The sequence below is a fragment of the Bos indicus genome, chromosome 19, assembly GCF_029378745.1.
Source record: "Bos indicus isolate NIAB-ARS_2022 breed Sahiwal x Tharparkar chromosome 19, NIAB-ARS_B.indTharparkar_mat_pri_1.0, whole genome shotgun sequence".
NCBI classification, from domain to species: Eukaryota; Metazoa; Chordata; class Mammalia; order Artiodactyla; family Bovidae; genus Bos; species Bos indicus.
This window is the reverse complement of record NC_091778.1, coordinates 35,993,188-36,019,555: the sequence shown is the minus strand read 5'-3', so window position 1 is coordinate 36,019,555 and position 26,368 is coordinate 35,993,188. Positions and strand designations below refer to the sequence as shown.

The window sequence follows — 26,368 nt, the reverse complement described above, 5'->3', positions numbered from 1 at the left end:
GTGTGGACACAGGCCTTGAAGATGGGCAGGAGGCCCATCAGGCAGTGGATGTAGAGGTGGCACCGGCCGCACACGTGCCCAATCTATGACGTGTCCAGAGGTCTCCCTGATCCGGCGCCGGGTCCAGCTCTGCAGTGACCACAGCCTGGCCTTTTACTTTGGACCCAAGTAAGACTCTGTTAAAGTGGCAGAGACAGAATGGGGGTCCCCATGTCCAGCTACTACCCCCCTCCCCACGAGGCTGTCACCCCCCCAGACCCTCTGCCCACTTGTTACAATTGCAGCTAAGAAAATCCACCCCCTCCTTGGGCAGAACTCGTGCTTTCCCACTGGGCCTGAGCGCTGCAAGGCGGCACGTCCTGGTCACGACCACGGACCGCCTGGGCCTGAGTCCTTCAGAGGCTGTGGAGACGCAGCAGCGGCTTTCCCCGCCCATGCCACCCCTAGCAGAGAAGCACAGAGAGGCTTCATCCTGACGGAAACCCAATCCCCTTCACAGAGCCGTGCGACTGGGGACAGTCTCTCCTCGCTGGGTACAGCCTGGGTCAAAATACCGTGTTCTGGGCTAGCTAATCTTCCCCCTCCAGCAGGGCAGGAACACACCTGGGACCTGGGCGGGGGGGCAGTGATCACGGCTCTGTGTCCCCGAGGACGCACGAGACAGAATACGGAACAGTGCGGTCCCGCCCACAGCACGCTCTCTCCAGGAAGAGTCTGCGTGGCCTCCCGAGGGGCTCTGGGACTCCTGTGGCACCTGGGGGTCAAGGATCATGCGCGAACCACCTGGCCAGCTGGCCTCCATTCAGCCTCGGGACACAGGGCCTGGGCCTCCCGGCCATCTTTCCCATCAGAGCCTTGCCGCCCCGGGACCTGGAGCTGCCAGGTCCCAAAGTGGATCCTGGACATAAGCAGATAAGCAGGACGAGCACGTTTGCTCTGGGGCTGTTTATGGGCCGAGTCTGAGACCCGGTGCTCATCTGCTGGTGGAGCCCAGTGAGCTGAGAACAGCATGTCCCCATGAGGGGCTGAGAGAGCGAAGAGGCCTCTGGAGGCGGAAGTCTCCATGGAGGGTCACGGGAACAGGGCCCAACGCTTAGGAAACCCCAACACAGGCCGGTTCCCACGACTGCTCTGAGGTCAGCATCCCCCGATTTTCTGAAGGAGAGGATGAGGGGCCTACTGGGCCTGCCACAGGAGCAGGAGGCGTCTCATTGCACCCGAGCCTTGACACAGAGCACACCCGGGGCTGGGGGCAGGGGACAGACGGCCATTCTTACCACCACCATCTGCAGATGGTGGGCCGTGGGCCATGCATGTGTGTGGCCAACATTTAAACTTTTAACAGACTAAATTCAGAGAGACCAAAAAAAAGAGACCCTCCTCCCCCACCCCAGGGGGAGCCAGAGCCGAAAGATCCTACATCTTCAAGACCAAGGAGACGGGGGTCATGCGCTTTTCCAGGGTGACCCCCTCCCTCTGGGGAACGATGACTACTGCTTCCAGTGGACATGGCTGCACTTCACATACAATTCTAAGGAGCCCCATACAGCAGGTGAGAGGCAGACCAGGAGGAAGATGCTGGCAGCAGACATATCAGCAGGCAAGGGGTCAGAACCACTGGATGAGCCCAGGGCCCGCCTCCCAGCCTGCCCACCCCCTCCCCTGTGCCCCGTCCTCTTGAGCCCTTGGGCTCCCAAGGAGAGCAGGGCCGGAGGACCTTCCCTGACCAGTTCGGGGAAATATTGCCCAAAGCAGGTTCCTCCCAGAAGGTGCTGGCCAAACCTGCCTCGTCTACCCAGTGACTTGCCCTCCAGCAATGGAGGCCATGGCCCACCTTCTGGCCAGTCCGTCTCTGTGTCTCCATTGAGCTCCGCCCGGGAGGGGCCCCGAGAGAGAAGCTCTGCTCCTGTCCACTCCCCCGCCACTGAGGCCACCGGTGGTACCTCCCCCACCCCGGGGAACGTGCTGGCTTCACAGCTAACAAGGGGTGAGGCCGGGCTGTCCTTGTTCCCTCTCTAATTCTCCTGCTGTTCTGACATGCACACCCAAGGTCTAAAATTAGGCCATTGGATTTCACACCTGACTTTCTGAGCTCCTGGGGAAGGGGGGGTCAGCGCTGATCCAGAAAGGTGTCAAATCTGTATCAGGAACAACATCTTCTGGACACGCTGCTCCGTCCGCCGGGTGGCGGGCTGCCTGTCTGTATGCCACGGCCCTCGGGGTCCCAGCCCCCCGGTCACCATTTGCACAATTTCAAATGTGAGGGCACCTGGCAGGCAGGGGGATAAAAAGGCTGTGAGGTCCCCACCATGTCCTCGGACCAAGTGCTGAGATGCCCTGTAGGCCACGCTCAGACCTGGGCCAGAGAACCAGGGTCAGGGCTCCAACTAACCCCTAGACGGGAAGACCCGGCCAGTGCACTCTGCCCGAAACCTGGCGGCCAGGCTGCCGTCGGGGCTCAGCTGCCGGAGGGCTGAGCCCATGCTGGAACACCCTCCCACTGCCATTGGGGTTTGTTTCGGAGGGACCCTGAGGTGCTCCCAGCAGGGCCCTGCCCCTGCCTGTCGCATCCATGGGGCTGCCTCAGGGAGGTCACGGTCCTGCCAGCCTAGAAACCCGGTGCTTTCGACCACACCTGCCCTCTCCCCACGCCTGCTTCTCAGAAAGCAGCTGGTGCAAGTGTTTCGCTGTCGGTACAAGGAGACAGCTTCTGGCGGTCAGGACCCTTCACCTCCGCCACCAGCCGACCTGTGAGACCTGGCTGCTCCCTTGGCAGCAGCCTCAGTCAGGGCTGACCCTTTCACGCTTCCCGCCCACCTCCAAGCCGCCTGCTACGGGCTCCAGAGGCGCTGATGTGGCATCCAAGTGTGGCTGACAATGGACTGACTGTCCCAGAACCTGCCCTGAGCTGAGCCGCAAGTGACTGCAGGATAGCACCATTGCCCGGGCAGCCCAGCCACAAACAGTGACCAGGAGAGGCCAACAGGGAGTGCCAGGTGGCCAGAGAGGAGGAGGGGTGGCAGCTGCCAGCCAGCTGCAAGCGAACTTCTAGTCCAACCTCGAGACCCTGACAACTGTGCCTGTTTTACAGATGAGAAAAACCAAAATTTGGCTCAGAGAAGCCAAAATTCCCACCCAGGTCCAGGTCAGGAGACCGCAGCAGCAGGATAGGCCACTGTGCTCAGACGCCCATGCCCCTCCCTGGGCTGGCGAGACAGGCAGGGAGGACTTAGGAGGGCAGAGGCACAGCTGCACTTGGCTTCTGGGGCCAAGCAGCCAAGGATGGGCCCAAAGTCACTGGAGCCGTCCTGCCCCTGGCACCCCTCCTAGGTGGCTGCCTCTCAAGGCCACCCCACAGAGAGCCCATACACTGTCAGAGTGGGGTGCACCCCAGCCCAGCAGGCGCATCCTAGGCTGCAGGGGGTGGGGCTGCAAGGCTGGACCCCCGACAGGGCCTCTCCTGCCAGCAGGGCCCCTGGTCCTGCCCCAGCTGGGCCAGCCAGCTTGCCATTCAGGGCTGTGTCTGCACCGGGAAGGCCCTCCTGGAGGAGGGCTGGGGAAGAAGGGGGGCCGGGGAGGAGGGGGGCCTGGGGAGGAGTGGGTAACGCACAGGAGCAGGAGCCCCAGCTGTCAGGTTCGGCTCTGCTCTCACAGCTGTGTGACCTAGGCAGGTCAAGCGACCTCTCTGGTCCTTAGCTGCCACTTCTGAAAAAATCTGGGGTGGACCCGCCCATCCCCCCCAGGAGTCTGCACATCAAATCCATTTGGGGAGGTGGTGACAACAATGCTTAGTCTCAGGACGGCCATCAGTGAGTACACCTGCCCCCAGCGCCCCCAGTCTCTGTCCCGCCCCCCTCGCTGCAGAGCAGCCCCTGATCCCCCACCCAAGGCTGCTGGGGACATTGAGAGCAGTTGGCTGACCCCCGCCCGCCACCTCGCCCAGGACCCGCAGAACAAGGCTGGACTCTACAGAGCCGAGAGCAGAGAGACTGGGCAGGAGAGCTCTGCCTGTGCCCCCTCCTCCCATGCTCCCCAATGCTGAGCAGTGCTCGTGCCTGACACCCTGAGAGAGGACAGGGAAAGCTGAGCGCGGGCAGATTCACCTCTGTCCCCGCCAGGCACAAGGGTGGGTCTGCCCCGAGGGGGGTGGGTCCCAGAGGCAGTGAAGACAGGCCCAGCCCCGGAGTGACCCCCCAGCTCATCATCTCCCAAGGCAGCCCCCCTCCCTGCAAAGCTGGTCGTGGGCACAGGAACTGTCCTCCAAGACTGGTTGGAGCCTCAGACAACAAGTACGGGATTTGGACAAATTAGTCTAGGAAGCTTTGCAGCCCCAATCCTACCCTCCCCTGATTCCCCAGATGCATCAGGTGGCCTGGTTCTCCATCCCTCTCTGCCCAGGACTCTGGGTCCCTCCCGACCTCGTGATCTCTGTCCCCCGGAGCCCTCTCGTGACCTCTGTCCCCTGGAGCCCACACTCCAAGGCCAATGCCTCTTTGGAGAAACTACAGGGATCTCAGGTCCAGAAACACCGTGTGCCCAGGGGCCTTCCCTGAGGTGCCCTGGGCATCGAGTCCCAGGGTCTTCGGGCTGGGTCTTGACCGCTTCCCACCCTAGCCCCCCTGAGGCTCAGGGAGCCAGGACAGGGCCAGGAGGCGGGATCAGAGGAAACGCAGCATGAACGGGCTCCTATGGCTGCTCCTCCTGGCCAAGTGTGGCCCAGGCTTCCAGACCCTTCACACCCATTCCCCTCCCCCGCCGCCTGGCAGCCACCCTGGAGGAGAGCTGGACAAAGGCCACCCCTTGCCCCAACACCCTCCAGACCTCAGATGATACAGCTGAGGCCCAGGCCAGAGCAAGTGGGCAGTAAATAGAGACAAACCCCACGCCTTGGACATTTTTCCTGAATCTCAGATGGCCTCAGAGGAGGACCAAGGAATGGTGCAAAGCCGACGACACAGCCAGGCTGGCACTGTAGGTCAGCGGGAGGACCTACTACTCGCCCCCAGTGGAGAAACGACCTGGCCTCTGGCCCCCAGGCCACTCAGGGCTCACCCACAATAACTTACTGGGCCAGGCCCTACCCTCAGCTCCCAGGAGCCCTCGGTCTAAAGGAGGGGAGAAACGCAAACTCACAAGGATCAGGGCCCACAGACGTCTGCTGGGGCCAGGGCTCGGGGAGGGCTGGTGGGAGAGGGGGGCCCTTCTCGGAGGGAGCAGACCCTGCAAAGGCGGGGGGGTGGGGGGCATGCGAGGAGACCCAGGGGGTATGTGTCATCAAACCGCCCCTCCGTGCATCAGGGACCCCAGAGGTAACCCACCAGCCCCCCACACCTGTCCTACCAAATCAACACAAGTTCGGATGCAAATGCTGCCCCACTGCCCACCACTACCTCCAGCGGTGAAGCACCCCAGGAGAGGCGCTTTGTCTACCCCCACGCCCCAGCAGGACTGAGAGGAAACTCAGGCTGTACCCCTGGAACGTCAGGAGCCGGGGGGAGAAGCAGCCCAATCAGGTGGGGTCTTGCTGGGACTCCCTCCTCACTGCCTCGCCCACCACACGGTCTGGGCGCCTGGCGAGCTACCTGGTACCATACGTACCAGTTTGGGTCGGGGTTAGGGTTAGGGTATGCTTTAATGCTGCCCTGCTCAGACCCCTAGACTCTAAAGTTAGCCCAGCTGCTGCCCGCTGCCCCACACAGCTCTCCCTTCAGGGCTCGGGCCATGGGGCGGGCAGGGCTGCACATCCTAAGAAGCACACACACACATGCCATGGCACATCCAGGCCAGAGGAGAGAGCGTGGGTCCTGGTGACACTGGGCTGACCGTCCCCACTGGGAGCCGAGGCCAGACACCCCATAGCTCTGCAAAAATCCGGCTCGCTGTGGAGCCCAGTTCGTGCACAGCCGTGCCCTCGGAGTGAGACTCTGAGCCAGATGGGAGCAAGGGTGTCAGACAGCCTGTCCACGCCCAGCCCAGCTCCCCGTGCTCACATGTGCACATGCATGTACAGCCACGTGTGCACCTCTCACACACATCTCACTGCTGCCTGAGACACAACCAGGGTGCAGGCCAGCACTAGGGGTCCTTCCTCGGGACCGCCGGCCTGTCCACCTCCCCACCCACCCCTGCCTGGCTCCTCCCGAAGCTCAGTCCAGCCAAGGAGCCCCGACCCCGCTGGCTGCCTGTCTCCAGGACAACTCCGGACGCCAGCTTCTGTGTAACTGCTCACTGGTTTCAGGCTTTCGGCCCCTAGATCTGGGGGAGAGTGTCCCTGCTGTTCTGGACTACCCAGCCTGTGGTCACATGTCAGGGAAACCAGCAGGGCATGTGGAAAAGGACACAAGTCCTTCCCCTCAAGGAGACCAGTCTGTCAGGACAGAGGGACGGCACATTGATCAGGGCGCGTGTCCCTCCCCTCAAGGAGACCAGTGTGTCTGTCGGGAGGGACAGCATGTTGACCAGGGCGTGGCCCTCCCCTCAAGGAGACCATTCTGTCTGTCTGTGGCCTCTTTGTGATGAGCAGCCCCGCCCCCACCCTGCTCCCACCAGATGAAGAGAAGACCTAACTCGTCAACCAAATGCAAATATGTCCTGTTCTGCCCCGGGGACCGAGTGGCCACCTGAGATGAAGAAAGCTTGGAACAGCATGTGCCGACGCCCTGGAGGTGAGCATAAGGCGTCCACAGCTCTGCCAGCTGGCGCCTTGGGGGTGGCCTCTCCCCCACCCCCAAGATGCTGCTGCAGACAGCAGACCAGAGGCCCCAAAAGCTTCCCCTCATCCTGCCGGGGAGAGGCGTCTCCCCGAAGGGCTGGCAAAGGGATGGCCCAGAGCCCACTGCCCTCTCTCCACCTCCCACCCAGCCCCCGCAAGGCCCCGTGCCCACAGATGACCTGGCGGGGGTCTGCCACCTGGTTCACTTGCTGTGGGTTCCTTCCTGCTCCCCAGTGCCCGTCAGCCCAGGGGCTGCAGACCACTCTGAGGGAAGCCACATTTGGGAAAAGTGACCATGGCTACAGAGCACATCTGGTGCTGGGGTGGGAGATTCACAAGAAGATGGCTTTGTTGCGCACGTAGCAGGAGGGGAGCCAACCCCAGCCTAGACCTTCCAACTCACCCATTGGAACAGCGGCCCCGCCAGGCACACAGGGCAGCCCTGGGCTGTCTGCTAAAGCCAAGATGTGGCAGGACCCCAGGGGAGGGGCGTCCTCCCCAGGTGCCGACCTTGGCAGGGAAGCAGGAGGATGCTCCCACGCTGACCAGAGACAGACAGGGAGGGAAGAGCCGCCAGTCTGTCCGTCTGTCCACCTGTCTGTCCATGCAGCCCGCCCTGGGCGCACTTACCACATTCCAGAAGAGCGGATTGAAGACAATGGCAAGGACAGCAGCCACAAAGTGGGGTTCCGAGAGGTCCACGTAGCCAAGCAGCCGGGTCATAATGCAGAGGTCTGCCTGAAGGGACAGAGTGGCATCAGTGGGAGACGGGCCTGCCCCACCTGGCCCCACCTGGCCAACACCGGAGAGAAGACAAGCCCAGAGCTCAGAAATAAAGTTACCCTCCAGGAACAGGCCGGCAGGCTCTGGTGCGTCCAAGTCCGGCAAACATTACTACAGTGTAATCTCATAAATCTGAAGATAAAAAGCAAAACCCAGCCAGCCGTGTTATGCCTGTTGGAGGGCGGTTGGGCCACAGTGGAAGCCAGGGAGGAAATCGGTGACTCTGAAGGTGAGTATCCAGCACCTGGTGGAGCAGCGACCCCACTAGGGTAACCAGGACCCTGCGGAGGTGTTTAGAGCCAACCTGAGGGGCCGACACCCGTGTGAGGATGCTCAGCATCTGAGAACCAGATAAAAAGAGCAGCAGTGGCTTTTCCCACCTGCTGGACTGCGCTCCTGAGTGTTGGTGGGATCCCCAACCCCAGGCACAGGCCCCGGGAACATACACATGTGCGCATGGCTGCTCCTATCGGCACGCATGCAACATGTGTGCATCACAGGAGCTTGGGAAAACCAGATGCACCACCCCAAAGCAATTAGAGAATTTAAACAGACCAGGTCTGTGCCAACTTGCCTTGTTTTCAAATACACGTCAAATGGATGAGGAAGCTGCAGCGCCCCAGAGCCCTTGTGCATTTTTAGGAACTACCACCATATAGCTGAGCACCCCTCCTGTGCCTGGGCCAGGTCTCCCCCACCTTCTCCCTGTCCACCGTCTGGCCGCTCACTCTTTGTGGCCCCCACCCACTCCATGCTGGTAGCTCTCTGCGGCTATGACAACCAAAAACAGCTCCAGACATGGCCCAGACATCCCTGGGGACAGAACTGAGATCTGCCCCCCCACTGGCCTCTGGGGACAAGGAGGAGACAGCCAGATGCTTCCAGCACTGAGTTTTTTCTTTAAAAAGGATGAGACACCACTGATATTCTGAGTGCTAAGTTACTGCATCACTCTCTGTTTTTTGTTTTTAGACATCCATGATACCTCTCCACATGCAGTTCAGTTCAGTTCAGTCACTCAGTCATGTCTGACTCTTTGTGACCCCATGGACTGCAGTACACCAGACTTCCCTGTCCATCACCAACTCCTGGAGCTTACTCAAACTCATGTCCATCACGTCAGTGATGCCACCCAACCATCTCATCCTCTGTTGTCCTCTTCTCTTCCCGTCTTCAATCTTTCCCAGCATCAAGGTCTTTTTCAATGAGTCGGTTCTTCACATCAGGTGGCCAAAGTATTGGAGTTTCAGCTTCAGCATCAGTCCTTGCAATGAATATTCAGGACTGATTTCCTTTAGGATGGACTGGTTGGATCTCCTTGCAGTCCAAGGGATTCTCAAGAGTCTTCTCCAACACCACAGTTCAAAAGCATCAATTCTTTGGTGCTCAGCTTTCTTTATAGTCGAACTGTCAGTCCATACATGACTACTGGAAAAACCATAGCCTTGACTAGATGGACCTTTGTTGGCAAAGTAATGTCTGTGCTTTTTAATATGCTGTCTAGGTTGGTCATAGCTTTTCTTCCAGGGAGCAAGTGTCTTTTAATATCATGGCTGCAGTCACCATCTGCAGCGATTTTGGAACCCAAGAAAATAAAGTCTCTCACTGTTTCCATTGTTCCACCATCTATTTGCCATGAAGTGATGGGACCGGATGCCATGATCTTAGTTTTTTGAATGTTGAGTTTTAAGCCAACTTTTCCCCTCTCCTCTTTCACTCTTATCAAGAGGCTCTTTAGTCCACATGCAAGTCACAATAAAAATAAGCCTCAGCTGGGAAGAAAGTCAGGACCATGGGGGTTCTGGTCTTTCCCATAATATCACCTGCAATGGTGAGACACAGTTCATTCTTTCGGAAAGTGTTTGTCTCAGGCCACCCAGCCCTGCAGACACTCCACAGGTGACCACTCCTAGCTTGGCTCAGCCTGCCATGCCGCTGAGCATGGCTGTGAAAGATTCAGGAACATCTTGGAGCTCAGATGCTGGCATGTCCCTCCCACATGGCCTCCTCTGCCTGTCAGTTGGCAGGGCCCAGGGAAAAAGCCAGACTCAGTTGACCGCCCAAGACAGAAGAAAAGCTGAGCCAAGAATCAGAGGTGCATGGTTGCGGGAATGCTGGGCACACTGGCCCATGCCAGGGCCACGGAAGCACAGGTGCAGGATACAAAGGATGGCCAAGCCCCCTCAGCAACCATGGGGAGCAAGGCTGGACACAGGGCCCTGCCTCGATGGGCCACAGTGGAGCACCCTGTACGCTGCCACCCTTTCGACTAGCTCCCCCCCGCAGCCAGGTGGCACCTGCCAAGGTGTGGAAGCCCCTAGGAAGGACAGGCTGCAGCCTGAGGGAGACTCCCCAAAGCTTTGAGGAGTGGCTGATTCAGAGGATGTTTCTTAAGCATGTCTGACTGTGAGGCTCTGCCCACTGAAATGCTGTCTGGGGGGGCGGGGCAGGGGGCGCGGGATGGACCAGAGTCCTGCTTGGGTCCTGCTCAGCGGCCAACGGAGCAGGCTGAGGTCCGGCACCAGCCCCCTCCATGAAAGCAGACACTCTCAGCCGGGAGGCCTCACTGGCCCCAGTGCTCCTCCTGCTCACCCGCCTCACTGCCAGCTCCTTCCTCTCACAGCAAGTCTACTCTGGTGGTGCCCCCATCATCCCCCTGCTCAAAACTCTGCCAAGTGGCCCAGTACCCCCAGGAAGGGGCTGGCTCCCAAGGCTCACTTCCTGCCACACCAGCACCCATGCCTCCCCACCCAGCCCAACATCTCTGATGGATTCCCCTCCACCAGTCTTACCTGCCATTCTTCCTGCCACCCCTACCCACAAACAGCGTGTTCTGAACCCTTTCAAATGCCTTCTGAAATACCCTCTGTCCCTCAAACTCCTATTCATCCCTCAAGACCCAGTGAGAGCATGTCCGGTAGCCTCGTCCATGGGCCCTCCTGTGTCTTCTGTGTGTACCCTATCTGTCCCTGTCCCTGTCATCTGTCCCTGTTTGGTGATGGTTCCTCCGGATGAGGGGCCATTTCTTCCCCATCTCTGTATCATCTGCCTGGCACAGAGTGTTTGTTGGGTGAATGGTGGCCCTTGTTTCTTCATCAATAAAACACACGGTGGTAAGGGGACATCTCAGCCGCCTGTGCTCCAGGGACTTCAACCCCCTCCCTCTGACTTCAGAGCAAGACAGGAAGCAGCCCAGGTAACGTGAGTGGGCCCTGCGGGGAGCCGCCCTGAGCCTGCAGACCTCTCTGCTTCTGAGGCCAGAGATTCACCAGCTGCCCAGAAGCTGTGCTTCCTAAGTATGTGTTTTTCTGGCGACTCTTAAGCTGAGAAATCAAGCAATGTTCTCAAGCCTTGACCTGGGGTGCAGGTGCAGTCCTCAGTTCCTTAGAAACCCAGGGGTGGAACCCACTCAAGGCGGGTCAGTCTCCCGTCCCCAGGGGGGCGGAGCTCGAGGTGGGGGGGCGAGGACCAGCCATGTGCATGAAGAGCCCAGGGACATACTGAGAGTCTGAGCTCTGATCTGAGCCATATTCGATCACATTCATCAACTCCATGAACCATACTTCCCACTAATGGCCCCCAGCCCTGGCCTGTCCTCTGAATCACCATGTCCAGCTTAGGGCCAGAAGAGAAAACGTGCTTCTCAACATGTTTATGACAGCGACAACTCCCATGGGAGCTTCTGTGGCATTTCTGCAGACAAGGGTGTCACTGTCAGCAGATGCCGTTTTAAGGAGTTCCTCTCAACTGGAAGAATCCGGAACCTCAAGCCTGGCGACCGTGTCCATGGGGACACCAATGCCCCCCACTGCCAGGGCCCACAGGTAGCCCCACTCAGCAGAGGTGAGTCAAAAACCCTTCCCTGCAGCCGTGCCAGCAACCCTGGGACTCAATGTGTCCGCCCTGACACCCATCACATTTTATGGGGAAACTCACAGAGGTTGCCGGCGGGTCAGATCCTCCAGGCCCCGCCGCTCACACAGCCTCAGCCCCCGTCACTTTCAACTACCAGCCAGCAGACACCTGTACAAGGATAGGAAACCCCACAGTCCCACAGAAGCCCTGTGTCCTCAAGCTGTGCCTCCTGACCTGGGCTGGCAGGGCCAGAAGGAGAGAGGGCAAAGGGTCAAGCGTGAGGCCTGCCCACGTGGGGAGCAGGTGCAGGTGGTGGCCAGGGGCTCGAGGTCACCCAGGCTCTGGCTAGTGAGCTGGAGGAAGCCGGCATATGGTCCAGTGGCTGCCTGGAGGGTGCAGAGGGGTCTTTTGGGGTGATGGAGCCTGGGTGGTCAGGGGTACATGAGAAGTCTCCATCTGGGCAGACATCACTACATGAATTACACCTCAGAAAAGAAAGTCAGTAGGGGAACTGGGAACTGGCCCCCTTTCCCCAAAGGGCCCAGGGAGAGACGTGGTCCTCCTGCTAGGCTTCAGGTATTTACATTCAGCAGACACGAAGCACCCCCAGGAGGCACCACTCAGGGGGGACTCTGCCAGCTAAGCCCCTGCAGCAAGACCAACATGCATCTACTGATGCGTAGGTGCTCGCGCCTCACCTCGGGCAGTCACTCAGCAGCACCAGCCCTGTTGTCATGCCCGCTCGGAGACAAGCAAGCCAGGGGCTCGCAGAGGCCAGGTCGACCAGCCCTTCCAGATTCCAGATTCCAGATTCCAGGTTCAGGCACTGGGGCAAAGATAAGTCCTGAACATTCCCTAGGGGGCCAGACAAGTGAGCAGAAGAAAGACACTGGCTGAGGCCACCGGAAGCCGACATCCAGCCAGGTCCCCCCCAACCCCCCGTTAGGACCGTGGCCCCTACCCAGGTCCCAGGGCCCTCGTCACCCAGGAAGCATCTGGTCACCTTGAAGGGGGATTTGTGTTGCCCAGAGAGGGGCGTGTGGAACAGAGAATGACGAACAGGCCAGGTGGCAGCAGAGCGGCCCCTCCTGGCTTCAGGCTCTGAGGCCGGCAGGTCCTTTTCGGGCTGCTGTCATCTCCGTGACCCAAGGAGGCCCTCCCTCCAAAACCCCGTCAGACAGGAGCAGAGCAGGTGGGTCCCCAGTGCCGCCCCCAGAACCCTGCACCCCGCCCTGGGCCACCTCAGCTATGGGAAGGGTCCCCCCACCTTACTAAAGCCGTGGAAGTCCTGGCCCTCTGCTCTTGGTAATTCTAATGATGCAGCTCCTGCGGTTCCAAGGTCACGGGCTGCAGGGTCCCAGCGCTGGAATGCAGAGGAGATGCTCCGCCTACCGCACCCCGGCAGCACTCTGTGAGGGGCTCAGAGGCTGGACCATACCGCTTGCCATGCGAGGGGTACGCAGACGTGGCGGGTCAACAGCACCCGGGTCACATTGTGACATCCAAACAAACAGCAGGGGCCCAGGAGTCAAAGTCACATCGACCGCAGGTGGGACCCACGTACCGCTCAGCACAGAGGGCAGGGCACAGGCTGGAGACAGTGTGTCGGCCTCCAGCAGGACCCTCCATCTCAGGGCCTCCAAGCAACTCAGGAGACATTTACCAGGAAACCAGTGCTGTGAGCCCCGCACTAGCGCAGACGCACAAAGGAGGGCCACAAAGTTCTGTACTAAGGCAGCCATGACCTCGATCGGGCACCAGGCACAGAAGGTCTCCAGGCAGCAGACAATCCGGGCTGGGGGCTCCCTCCCACCCTCTAGAAGGACCAGAGGGGGCCTCTGTGACCACCTCCCCTGGGGGATAAGCGGGGGAAACAGGTGCAACCTGTCTTTTCTAATGAGTCAGTTCTTCGCATCAGGTGGCCAAAGTATTAGAGTTTCAGCTTCAGCATCAGTCCTTCCAACGAATATTCAGGACTGATTTCCTTTACGATTGACTGGTTTGATCTCCTTGCAGTCCAAGGGACTCTCAAGAGTCTTCTCCAACACCACAGTTCAAAAGCATCAATACTTTAGCACTCAGCTTTCTTTATGGTCCAACTCTCACATCCGTACATGGCTACTGGAAAAACCATAGCTTTGACTAGACAGACCTTTGTCAGCAAAGTGATGAATTCTACCAAACATTTAAGGAACAAAGAACCACAATTCCGCACAGTCTCTCCCAGAACACTTCCCAGCTCCCACTAAGAGGCTTGCATTCCTTTAACGGTATAACCGGACAAAGACACTACAAGAAAACTACAAACCATACTCCTCATGAACACAGCCCTCCAAAACCCTCAGCAAAATGATGGAAACTCAAAGCCTGTAATGTATACAAAGAGAACAGATCAGGACCAAGTTGGGGGTCACGCCAGGAATGCGGGGCTGGTGCGACAACCAACATCCACACAGACAGACAGAAGAGGAAAAGCCATACGGCCATCTCAACAGAGGCAGGAGAAACCAATGCTCTGTACATTGACATGACTTGCCAAAGGTCTGGACTCTCACCCCAAAACACTGAGAACTTCACAGAATAAACAGAATAAGTTGTCCAAAGAAATGGCCTGATGTTTATTCTGACCAATGTGATAACGCCAAGAGAATTTGAAAAACAACTCTGTGTAGTAGGAAACATCTCACCCTGGAAGGCAGCTCCGACATGCCCCGCACCCCTGGGATTTGCCTCCCAAATGGTCACAGAGCAGTCACATACAGGGACTGTGCAGCCCAAGAGGCCCGGCCCCCAAGCATGGCCTGGACGCAGCCTGAACCTTGCCTTCTGAAGACCACCCACCCTCAGTGTGGTCACCTGAACTTCACAGCTGACAGAGCTCTCATCTTACAAAGCAGGTAACTGAAGGGGCCCTTTGGACACCTATACCACCCATGCTCACAAGGGACAAGGGCTGGGGAACCACCTGGAAATGGGCATGAGCGGAGTCCCCGACTGTGCCCTGGCAACCCAAGCTCCCCAAGAAGCTGACACCATGGGGCACCATCGGAGCCCTTCTGTCTGGCTCCATCTCCCACCAGTCAGCAGGCTTCACGCGGCTGCTGAGCCAAGGAGGAGCCGAGCCAAGTTCAGGGTAGAGAGGGCCTTGGTCAATGAGGCTGCAGCAGGGACAGTCCTCAGCCCAGGGGGCGGCAGTGGTGGGGGGCTACTTTCTAAGCTAAAAACAAAGTCCTGATTCCGAACCCACTGGAGCAGGCCCAGGAGCTACTGGTCAAGGGCACTGCACCCACATCAGCAGGTGTGTAGCCGCTGGGATCGTGCGGTGGTGCATGACAGAACGACATTTTTTTATGTATTGGGTCAAATATACTATTAAAAGTAACTTCACTGATTTTTTCTTAGTTATTAAACTGTGGCTACTAGAGGAGTTTGGATTTTCACCATGACCACCACCCCTGCCCTGGCCATCGGATGGGGCTGGGTCAGCTCGCTGCCAGCCTGCAGCTCAGATGTGTCGGATGCAAAGAAACCATCCCGGGGACAATATCTCTCCAAACCAGAGATTCTGACAGAGGAGGGAGGAGGGCTGCCAAGCGGCACAAATAGACAACGTGGAATGTTGTTGGCAACAGGAAGCTTAACTGTACCAACATGGGCAGGGGTGGAAAACGGAATGTTAGCCAGAGAGGGTCACCCTGACCCATCTCCTGAAAGCTCCCAGATCAGTCCCACTGCACAGCCCCAGAGGGAAGGGAGAAATAGCAGAAGAGACCTGCCTGCACACACCCAGGAAGTCTCCTCCTCCCCTACTGCCAGGCCTTGCTCAGACCTTAACCTTGCAGGGGCTCCACTGCCCAAAGCCCTGAAGGTCTCCCCACCTCTAGTCAACGGTGCCCATCCTTCCACCTGGAGTTCTCATCCGTGAAGTAGCCACCCCAGGCTGGGCAATCCCGAGGGTCCCCTCTGGCATTCCAAGATCTCTGCCCTTCTCATCTGAGATCTGCTAGGATAGAAAGCACGGCACGCCACGGACCTCATGGGTTTCAAGACCTCTAACGCCATCAGGAACATTCGTCCTCCCAGGGCAGCTGGTGACATTCACCTGGATCTGGGTGCCCATTACACCGGAGAGCTCGCTCTGAACCGCCCAAGGCACACAGAGTGACCCAGCACTTCACGGAAAGTTCTCTGAAATAATAAGTCTTCCTCCCCTCCTCTGCTTTCCTCCCATCCCCTTGGGCTGTCCAGCACTTCCTGGGGACAGACGTGAGGCTTCTCTTTGTTCCGGAACAAATCCACCTCCTCACGGCCTTGGCTCTGCCAGCCCTCCACCAGAGAACCTGACCCCCTGGCTTATCTGTCAGAGCTCAGATCAGAGGTCACCTTCTTAGGTAGGGGATGAGCTATCTTGGGATCGCAGTCCCCCTCCCCACCAGCCAGTCTCTAAAACATGGTCCAATTTTATCTCCAGGAGAGAATTTTAGGTTTCCAGGCTCACTAGAGTGAAAAGTCAGTGAGAGCCCACAAAGAATGTCACCTGCCATTCCAGTAAGCAACAAAAGTTGCCCCCATCAGGCCACTGGCCACTGCTGCCAACCCAGGTGTGCCCTGAGGGGGTTTAGGATGGAGAAAAACAGGAGATTGGCCCCAGACAGGATGAGATCTAAGGAATAATTTCAAGGACCCAGACTCTTGCATCATCCCAGATTCAGAAATGCGCTAAAATCATGAAAGAGATGTTTGTTTCTTGTGTGTGTGTGCGCACATGATTACCAGTAATCTTTTGATGTTCCACCACATGTTTTGGGGTTTTGTTTTTCCAGCAAAAACTTCTATATATCCTGGTTCCTCCCTAACCTCTCTGGAACAGTCTCTCAGAGCTACTAAGAGGCTCTTTCCCGGGCTCCAGTCCGCAAGAAGACCCTCAACAGAACATAACTCGCAACCCTCAGGTTGTGCGTTTTTCTTCGATGGACACCTGCTCTCGCTCAAGACCAGCGGTACCAACGAATGGACCACAAATGGTGGCCTCGAGCAGAGACCTATTTGGGGCTCCACCAGGAGTGGCAGATTCCGGAAACGTGTATGTCTTGTCTCAGAGGCGGCTCCGAGGGAGGGGGCCGGGGGCCAGAGGGTCTCCAGCACCGGGTCCGCCCAGTCCATCCCGGCCCGGCCCGCGCGGGGCTCGGCAGGCCCCGAACTCCCCGCTAGTCCACCGGGGAGGAGGCCAGTCCTCTGGCCTCGGCTCCGGGCGCCGCCCTCCCGGAGCCTCGAGATCCCGGGGGTACACAGGTGTACGCGCCGAGGCGCGGGGCCCTAGACACCGCCCCGGCGCCCCGCCCCCGTTGCCTGGTAACGGCGGTCCCGCCCCCCGGCGTAGGAAGAGGCCCCGCCCGCGACACCCCTCCCGCCCCGCGCCGGGTACCTTCCTGAAGTCTAGGTTGCCAAGGCCTCCGCAGCAGTCCGGCGCAGCCACCGAGCTGCGCACGGGCCCCGCCCGGCCCGGACTCGTTGGCCGCGGATTGCCTTGCAGGGATCGCGCTCGGGCCTCGAGGAAGCCCCCGACACCCAGAACCGGCCCCATCGGGCCCGAGAAGCGCCGCCGGCCGGGGTCCTTTCGCCGTGACCCTGCTTCCCCGGCCTTCTGGGAAATGTAGTCCCTGTCCCTGCGCAGCGCCGAGCTCCCAGGCTCGCGCTAGCCTCTCGCGGAGCCGAGAACTACAAGTCCCAGGGCCGTGCGCGGCGGCGCTGGCCGGTCCCGAGGCTGCCACGCAGCCGCGGGGACCTTGCTTGCCGGCCCCCAACCCCCAGCCCCTGGCTACCCACTCGGTCAGCCAACTGACCTGGCGTTCCTGTTCTTGGCCGTCGTCTGGCTGGAGGCCGCCAGCGGCGGGTCGTAAGTTTAAGTAGCGTGCTGCCTAGCCCCTGAGGAGCTGGACTTTGGCCGACTCAGCCCCTAGTCCCTCCCGGGGGCCGACTGTGGCGCGAGGGGGAGTGTTGAGGGGTGGGAACGCCCCTCACCTCCCGCTTCCAGTCGGCGACCCTCCTCCAGTGGCCCTCGAGCACTCACCGGGGCAGCCCTCACTGTCCCCTGGGGTATGACAGCCGAGCAGCAATGAATGGTTGCAAGCTGGGATGCAAAACGGGGAGGTGAGGGGGCACTGCCCTGGAATGCTCAGGGAAGGACCCGAGGGAGGCCATAGCGCTGGAGAAGGTGCCAGACATGCAGATTTGGGGGGTAGGAAGGGACTCACCTGTGCAGGTGCTAGGAGACAGGAGGGGTCCTTCAGAAATCCTGGAAAGGCTGGAGTAGTGGTGGGGGAGACAGTGGGAGGGAACAGGCTTTGAAAAGTAGGTGGGTTACTGGCTGGTTGGGTCCCAAGAGAGCCCTCTTTGTAGCTAGTTGCCACATACCTGGGAGCCTGGCAAGCCATCTGATTCCAGCCCACGCCTCTCTCCCTTGCTTCCCCTCCACCCCGCACCTGCCAGGCCAGGGCATTTGTGAGCTGCCACCGTGTGCCCAATCATGTGCAACTTCCACAACACCCCTGGGATGGGGCAGAGGCAGGCCCACCATGATACAGGAAGGACGCTGGCATTGGTGCACACACCAACTGCGTGGTTGTGGGCAGCTGTCAGTTCCTCAGAAGCACAAGTGAGGTACCTGTTGGTAAAACCCACAGCACAGGACCTGACTCCTGGAAAGTGCTTGAGAACCACTGGCCACCGCTGGGCTGGGTGCACAGCAGGTGCTGAAGGGCTGGTTTGCCCACTGACCACCTCGTGCAGGGTGTCCAGGCAGGGCCTGCCAGAACCAGAGCCGATTCTGGGGAGCTCACCAAGGGGGAGAGCCCCCAGGGGGCACTCCCTACCCACCACAGTCCATTTCACCCGAGCCCCAGTTTTCTCCCCACGTGGCCGTTCCTTCCCCCCGCCCCCACCTTGTTCTTTTATTAAGCCAGGAAAATTAGTTTTTGTGCGCTTGGTTTATGTGGGAACAAAGAAAATGTCAGAGATCACAGCACAGCTGATACAACCAGCTGAATCCACTCCTCCACCCCTCCTAGAAAGGAGCACTCCAAAACTCAGAAACCAGACTCAGCTTCCAGTGTGGTTGGTGGATCGGAACTGTTCAGGTCAGGAACATCCTGCTGAAGGTGTCTGGGGCCAGAAGTCCGGCCTGGCCCTTTGAAACGCCCCAGTCTGAGCTTGCAGGGAAGCCACCCAGGCTGACTTCTCTCAGGGGCTATGCTTCCTCCCGCATCCCTGGCAAACACAGAAGTCACTTCTGAGGCAGCGTGCTTCTCTGTGGACAAAATATTTGTTCCAGATTCCGACCCAAAGTCCCTGTTTCTGGAGCTTTAACAAATAGCTCCTTTCTCCCCCAGCCCGACCCCGGGGTTGTCTCTCTTTACCCCTAGATACCTCTCCACATATCCAGAGCTGTTTATCATGAGCAGCTACCGTCACAGGCTCCAGGGCAAACGTCTCCAGATGACCTCTCTGGCCAGGAGTTTGACCTTTGCTGGTAGAGGATCAAAGCTAATGGCCATTTCTTCCAACTGTCCCTTCCCCCAGCAGCCCTGCATCTGAGCACCTGGCTCCTTTTATTACTAAAGCTAACATTTGCTTAACGGGTGGCCTTGGGTAAAGCCTAAACCATTCCCTACTCTTGAGTCTCCATTCTGTTCACGGAATCAGTCTGACAGAGCAAGAGGAGAAGGGGACGACAGAGGATGAGATGTTGAATGGCATCACCAACTTAATGCATGTTGTGCTTAACGGTTCAGTCGTGTCGGACTCTTTGTGACACCATGGACTGCAGCCCACCAGGCTCCTCTGTCCATGGGGATTCTCTAGGCAAGAATACTGGAGTGGGTTGCCACGTCCTCCTCCAGGGGATCTTCCCAACCCAGGGATCGAACTCAGATCTCCCGCATTGCATGTGGATTCTTTACTGTCTGAGCCACCAGGGAAGCCCAATGGACATTAGTTTGAGCAAACTCCAAGAGACAGTGGAGGACAGGAAGCCTAGTGCACTGCAGTCCGTGGGGTCGCAAAGAGTTGGACTTAGTTTACTTATTTATTCTGTATAGTGTCAGTCCCCCCTCCCCCCTACCCAGGAGAAGATGAGCTTCCAGAGGGCAGGGTTTTGTCTGTTCCTACACAACTCTCCCTGGCACCTGGCTCTTTCCTAATTCCACGCACGAAGCAGGCACTCAGTAAACAATGAGTGAATGAATCATTCAGCCACTCCCAAGTCTGGAGCATCCTTGGAAACTATCTCCCTGGGCCTCACGGACCCCATCTGTGGAATGGGGAGGGTGAAGGATCCTGTCTGTGTGGCCTCCAGCAAGTGACTGATCAACCTTCTCTGACTCTCAGAAGAAGAAATCTAACTGTAAAGACCAGAGCTAAGAAGTCTGAGCTCTTGCAGAGCTGCAGGCCCAGAGCCCAGTGCTGTTTTCTCTGAGCTGCAGAATAGGAGGGAGGGGAAGTGGGAGGGAGGGGAAGAGAGAGGGAGGGGAAGTGGACTCACGTGGGAAGTGCCATGATCACACAGCTGAGTGAATGGCGGGCTTGGAACCTGCCAGCCTAGAGCAGGTGACACAGGAAGCCCAGTCTGGGACCCCCTGATGGAGCCAGCACTGGTTCAGACACTCAGTGCTCAAACCCATCTTGTTTCTGCCCTCTTCTTGCTTCCTTTTCACACATGCCGCTACCCCCATCATGGGCCAGTTAAAGCTGTGTCTTCTCCAAAAAGCCTCACTGCTCCTGTAAGAATGAGGGCAGAGCGTGATCCTCACTCCAAGGTCCCATGTGGCTCAGGCACAGCCACTCTGCAGCCCTTCTTGCTCCCTGTGCTCCATGCACACGCGTCCCCCTCTTCTTGGAGAGCAAGGGCATGTCCTGCACCTGCACACGCTCAGCACCAGTCAGCTCTCGTCAAAGACACAAGTGAATGACGATGGTCAAAGGTGCATTTCAGTCCAGGGAAGTTATCCCTCAAAAATGGAGGCAAAGAAAAGGTGTTTTCAGACAAAAGAGGGAACAGGATCCCAGCTGGGAGCCTGGGGATGCAGGAAGGAGTGAAGAGCACGAGAAAGTAAATCTGATATTAGATGTTTGTAACAATCACTTCATGGGAAATAGATGGGGAAACAGTGTCAGACTTTATTTTTTTGGGTTCCAAAATTACTGCAGATGGTGACTGCAGCCATGAAATTAAAAGTCGCTTACTCCTTGGAAGGAAAATTATGACCAACCTAGATAGCATATTCAAAAGCAGAGACATTACCTTGCCAACAAAGGTTCGTCTAGTCAAGGCTATGGTTTTTCCTGTGGTCATGTATGGATGTGAAAGTTGGACTGTGAAGAAGGCTGAGCGCCGAAGAATTGATGCTTTTGAACTGTGATGTTGGAGAAGACTCTTGAGAGTCCCTTGGACTGCAAGGAGATCCAACCAGTCCATTCTGAAGGAGATCAACCCTGGGATTTCTTTGGAACGAATGATGCTAAAGCTGAAACTCCAGTACTTTGGCCACCTCATGCGAAGAGTTGACTCATTGGAAAAGACTGTGATGCTGGGAGGGATTGGGGGCAGGAGGAGAAGGGGACGACAGAGGATGAGATGGCTGGATGGCATCACTGACTCGATGGACGTGAGTCTGGGTGAACTCCGGGAGCTGGTGATGGACAAGGAGGCCTGGTGTGCTGCGATTCATGGGGTCGCAAAGAGTTGGACACAACTGAGCGACTGAACTGAACTGAACTGAACAATAATATCTTGTGGGGGTTAAAATATTTACCTTGGTAACGGAGCATAAAGGTCAGGGAAAACCCCATAGGGTTTGGTCCCCACAGAGCCTCCTCCCATCAGCAGAAGAACATGTGATCTTATCAAGGTCACTCAGAGCATTTCCTCAAATCGACCAAGCACTGGAACATAAAGCAAATCTCAGCAGAATTGGAAGAACTGTGATCACACGGTTTATTCTCCCAAACAGTGGGATTAAGCCAGAAAACAGGAAGACAACTATCAGTTTCCCTGATAGCTCAGTGGGTAAAGAATCATTATTCAGTGCTGGAGACCTGGTTTTGATCCCTGGGTTGGGAAGATCCCCTAGAGAATGGGACAGCTGCCCCCTCCAGTATTCTGGCCTGGAGAATTCCATGAAGTATACATATACAGCCCATGGGGTCGCAAAGAGTCGGACACAGCTCAGTGACTTTCACATCCCAACATTTGGAAACTAACCAAAACATTTTACTTAAACCCCAGTGATGAGTTCCAGGTGCTTCTACCTGGGCCAGGTGTCCAGGGACCAACAAGAACTTTACCTGGAGTGATTCGTGCGGGGGCGGGGGCAGCAAGGAGACTCTAGGAAAAGCAGCTTTTCCTGTTTAACTCCAGATTCCAGGAGCTAGGAGAGGGGCTGGGAAAGAGCACTGGGTCTTCTGAGGGCTGCGGGACTCCAGGGGCTGATCAGGTGCGGGAACCCACAGTCCTGGCCCAGAGCTCAGGACGACGGGCACACCAGCAGGTCTTCAGGCTGAAGACCCTGCCGCCCGCCCCGAGGGCACATGCACAGGAAGGGGGCAGAGCAGGGGCTAGAAGCCCCTGGCCAGAGCCAAGGCTCGGCAGGGCCTGTGTGCAGGGTTGGCTCGAAGTGTGGGGTCTGGCTTAGGGCCGTTTCCTTAGCAAGGGACCCCAGGAGTTAAGAGGACGCAGTCACTCCAGCTGCATCCACAGGCCTGGGCCTGGCTTACTCGTCAGCATGGACTCTTAGTATTCCAAACACACTTACGTTAATTTAATAGTTGAATAAGTGTACCTTATTTAACTTGCTTTTCCCCCCATTATTTGTGATGCTGGCCATTTTCCCATGGGCTTTTCTTTTTGATCAGAATACTGTTTAATTTGCAGTATTTACCAGCGCATCTCCTGGGCCTTCTTTCCAAAAGACCCATGAGCTTCAATCTCAGCAAATACTTGAACTTTTTAATTAAATGAATTGGGTCTTTGTAATTTTTTAAGTGATTAAAGTTTGTTTTTACCTTGCGAATTTTCCAACCCACAAAAAATTTGCAAAAATTATGAAATAAACACCTCCATATCCTTCACCTGGATTGACCCCTTATCATTCCCCAGCATTTTTTTTTTTTTGGCCGTGCTGCTCGGCATGTGAATCTCGACCAGGGATCATACCTGTGCCCTCTGCAATGGAAGCATGGCATCTTAACCTCTGGACCACCAGGGAAGTCCCTTCATAAAGTTATTTTTATATGAACTATTTGAGCGTATGTAGCAGACTCTTCACCCCTAAACCCTTCCCTGAATATCTCCTAAGAACAAAAACATTCTGCTAGGAAACCTCGATACAGTCATGTCAGAATCAGGTTTATGGTTGATCCAGAGCACGGCTAACACCGAGGCCCTGTCAGCATTCCACCCACTGTCCTACTATGTAGACCGGCCCTCGAGTGGGTTTTGTCTGGTGGTGTCGGGGCCAGAGTGCCTTCTCAGTGCTGTGTCCTCCGAGCCTGCATCCAGCTGCCCTGCCCACTGCTCGAGCTTGACCTCTGGGCACAGGCATCTCCTCCGGAGAGATGCGAGGGTTCAGAGCACTGCTGTCCAGAGGCTGGGAGCTGACCTGACAGCAGCACCCTCCTGCCCTGCAGGGACCAGGCACATGAGCTCTGCACTCACCTGCTGACTGATCCCAGGAGGATGTCCTGGCCTCCCCAGGCCCCAGGTCCTCATGAGCTTGTCATGAGGGTCAAAGGCGGGAGCCCTTTATCTGGCTCCAGGCAGATGACTTCTGCTGACCATGGGAAGCTCAGGAAGAAGACAGGGTGAGCTGGGGCACTGGGGAGGCTCCTCCAGCGTTGATGACCCTGAGTGGACGGGCAGTGTCCCGGCACCCAGAGGCCTGCAGGTGGCACCGTGGGGCACAGAGCCACAGGAGTGCACCCTGCTCATGGCCACTTCATGTTCCGTTCTGCTTTTTTAAACAGACTTTATTTTTCAGAGTCCTTTTAGGTTTGGAGAAGATTTGAGCAGAAGGTACAGACAGTTCCCATATACTTAAAAAATGGTTTTGTACTGATATAAAAGCAATCATTTCAACCATGTTAAAGTGTGCATGCGACTCTGAACTTTCAAATGTGCTTTTGATCCCTGGTCGGGAAATAGGATCTCACAAGCCACGTGGCACGGCCAAAAAATTTTAAAAATGAATAAAATAACACTACTTCCAGATGCAAACTATTAACAGTATGTATAGGATGGATAAACAACAAGGTCCTACTACATAGCATAGGAACTATATTTGATATCCTGTGACAAACCATAATGGAATAGAAATATATATTAAAAAAACAGTGTACAGTTAGGTGGCTCTAGCACCTTCATCCGGAGAGGGCAATGGCACCCCACTCCAGTACTCTTGCCTGGAGAATCCCATGGACGGAGGAGCCTGGAGGGCCGCAGTCCATGGGGTCGCTGAGGGTCGGACATGACTGAGGGACTTCACTTTCACTTTTCACTTTCATGCATTGGAGAAGGAAATGGCAACCCACTCCAGTGTTCTTGCCTGGAGAATCCCAGGGAAGGCGGAGCCTGGTGGGCTGCCGTCTGTGGGGTCGCACAGGGTCAGACACGACCGAAGCGACTTAGCAGCAGCAGCAGCACCTTCATGTGTTGTGTGACCGTCATCACCTCTCTTTCCAGAACATCCTTGGCATCCTCAGGGAAGCCGTTGGCAGTCACTCCCTGGCCTGCTTCTACCCCTGCAACCTCTGGTCTGTATTCTGTCTCCGGGGGGTTGCCTGTCCTGGACATTTCATACAAACAGCACCAGGCGACAGGAGACCTTTTACGTCTGGCTTCTTCCACTGAGTGCCATGTTTGTGAGCTTCACGCACATGGTGGCAGGTGTCTGTACTTCAGTCCTTTTCATAGCTGAACGACAGACATCCCACCATGCGGCTGGACACATGTTTCTGATCACTTGCTGATGGACGCCGGGGCTGTGAACAGGGCTGCTGTGGACATTCATGCAGAGGTGTTTTCTAATGGACACTTATTTCTCCTGGATGTGCTCCAGCAAGGAAATTGCTGAGTCACGTGGCAACTCTGTATTTAGCTCTTTGAGGGGCTTCCAGACCATTTCCTGCAGCTGCTGAACCACTTCACGTTCCCAGCCGCAGCACTCAAGGGTTCCAGTTTCTCCACATCTTCCGTGCCGGCTCCCTGGTTTTGTGATGACTGCCGTTCTCACAGGGGTGAGGCAGTGCCTCAGTGTGGTTTTGGTTTGTGTTTCCCTGATGTCTAAAGCTCTGAGCATCTCTTCCTGCCCTACTGGCCGTCTGTACATCTCCTCTGCAGACACGTCTGTTCAGCTCCATTGCCCATTTTTAACTGAGTTATTTGCCTTCCTATTATCGAGTTCCAAGGTAAGGGGTAATCACACATCGGAGTCTTAAAACAGAAGGCAGGATATCTCAGCTTCCATCGCCGGACACGAGCCCCTGCTGTGCAGGCTGCCCCTCTCCCCCATATCCAGGGAGGATAGAGCACGACTTCCCCTGGGACGTTCAGTTCAGTTCAGTTCAGTCATTCAGTTGTGTCCAACTCTTTGCGACCCCATGGACTGCAACACACCAGGCTTTCCTGCCCATCACCAACTCTTGGAGCTTGCTCAAACTCATGTCCATCGAGTCAGTGATGCTATCCAACCATCTCATCCTCTGTCATCCTTTTGTCCTCCTGCCTGCAAACTTTTCCAGAATCAGAGTCTTTTCCAATAAGTCAGTTCTTCGCATCAGGTGGCCAAAGTATTGGAGTTTCAGCTCCAGCATCAGTCCTTCCCCTGGGAGGTTGCTTCCAGGAAAACCCAAGGTCTTCCACCCAATCCGGGGCTCTTGAAAGTGTTTCCCAGCCAAGAGCTGCCCTTCCTCTAAGCATCAGTGCCGCTGCCGCTTCCTGTGAACACAGAAATAGCTACAGTATCTCTTAAAATAGAATTATATACGTGCTTTTTTCTGCCAGTCACTACACATGACTGACTCCTGATTTTCCATTTCTCATTAGATTTCTCTTCCAGACTCCTTCCACCTGCCGAGCTCCTCACCTTGGGTAGAGTGGTATCTTCCAGCACCTCACCCCCAGCCCTCTCTACTCCCTGGTCCCCCACCCAGCGACCTCTGCTCCTCACCCACCCCCCCCACCCCCCGCCAACACCACCACAAGGAATCAGTCCTCACCTCGTGAAACTTCCTCTGGGGCTCAGGTCTCATCACCTCCCACCTGCACAATGGAAGTGGCTGGCCTCCCAGCCTCCCTCCCCCATTTCCAAAGCATCCTCCGCCGACAGCAGGTGGCCCTTGTTCAGAGCCCTGCAGTGGCTCCCGACCGCTCAGACAGAAACCCAGGCCTCACAGGGTGGCACAGGCGACCCGCCATGAGTGGCGTCCTTCATTCACTGGTTCATTCACTCGTTCATTCAGTTTTCTGAGCACCTACTGTATGCGAGGGCCTAGGACACAGTGGACAAAGGACCAGGCTTTGAGGGTAAGCAGGCTTCACAGGGTGGACCTGGAGGAGACAGCGGGGACAGAGAGGAGGAGACCAGACCCAGGGAGCAGGGGGCTTCCTGGAGGGGTGGCTCCCCAGTACGCATGCTGGCTCCACCCACACCAAATCACCTCCAGCTCCCAGAATGCACCTGCTGTCCCTGCAAACCCACCAAGTCCCCCCTCCCCCCAAACTCCCCAGCCTTCAGACCTAAGTGAAGTCCCCGGGAGCTGAGCCCTTGGCCCTGCCTTTGCGACACCTCCAGCCCTTTGGAGACCCCATCGCAATGCTGATCTCATTCAGTTACTGTGTTATCTATGACTTTCTGGGAAATGAACTGCCATCCTGGTGTTCCTACTCCTGTTGTAGGCGCAGGGAGAGCACCCCAGCCCTGACCCCCCGCATTGCACCCCCACCAGGGAGGAGGAGGCAGCTGCCTT

At 56.9% G+C, this 26,368-nt stretch overlaps 1 protein-coding gene and 2 long non-coding RNA genes across 37 annotated transcripts in view; 1 reads left to right on the top strand and 2 right to left on the bottom strand.

Moving 5' to 3' along the window:
* PEMT (phosphatidylethanolamine N-methyltransferase) overlaps nucleotides 1-17,851 on the bottom strand; it is a 35,739-nt gene extending 17,888 nt beyond the window's left edge. For 2 of the 35 annotated variants that reach the window (XM_070773208.1, XM_070773218.1), the window contains exons 1-4: nucleotides 12,623-12,768; nucleotides 12,049-12,205; nucleotides 11,432-11,518; nucleotides 7,343-7,450 (exon numbers count right to left, since the gene is read on the bottom strand). Coding sequence is in view for 33 of the 35 variants with exons in the window: in XM_070773218.1 (XP_070629319.1) it covers nucleotides 7,343-7,435 (93 nt within the window). In the remaining 2 variants the exon portion in view is untranslated. The other 33 variants (XM_070773222.1, XM_019982146.1, XM_019982143.2 and 30 more) reach the window with 32 other exon arrangements.
* LOC109574245 (uncharacterized) lies at nucleotides 13,139-16,295 on the top strand. The gene is made up of 2 exons (XR_002183058.2): nucleotides 13,139-14,247; nucleotides 16,174-16,295. It is a non-coding gene; the product is annotated as an uncharacterized lncRNA (long non-coding RNA).
* Nucleotides 17,852-18,317: 466 nt separating the features above from the next.
* On the bottom strand, nucleotides 18,318-19,127 carry LOC139177553 (uncharacterized). Its single transcript, XR_011562014.1, has 2 exons — nucleotides 18,776-19,127; nucleotides 18,318-18,656 (listed from the first exon to the last, which is right to left on the bottom strand). It is a non-coding gene; the product is annotated as an uncharacterized lncRNA (long non-coding RNA).
* Between the last annotated feature and the right edge of the window lie 7,241 nt (nucleotides 19,128-26,368).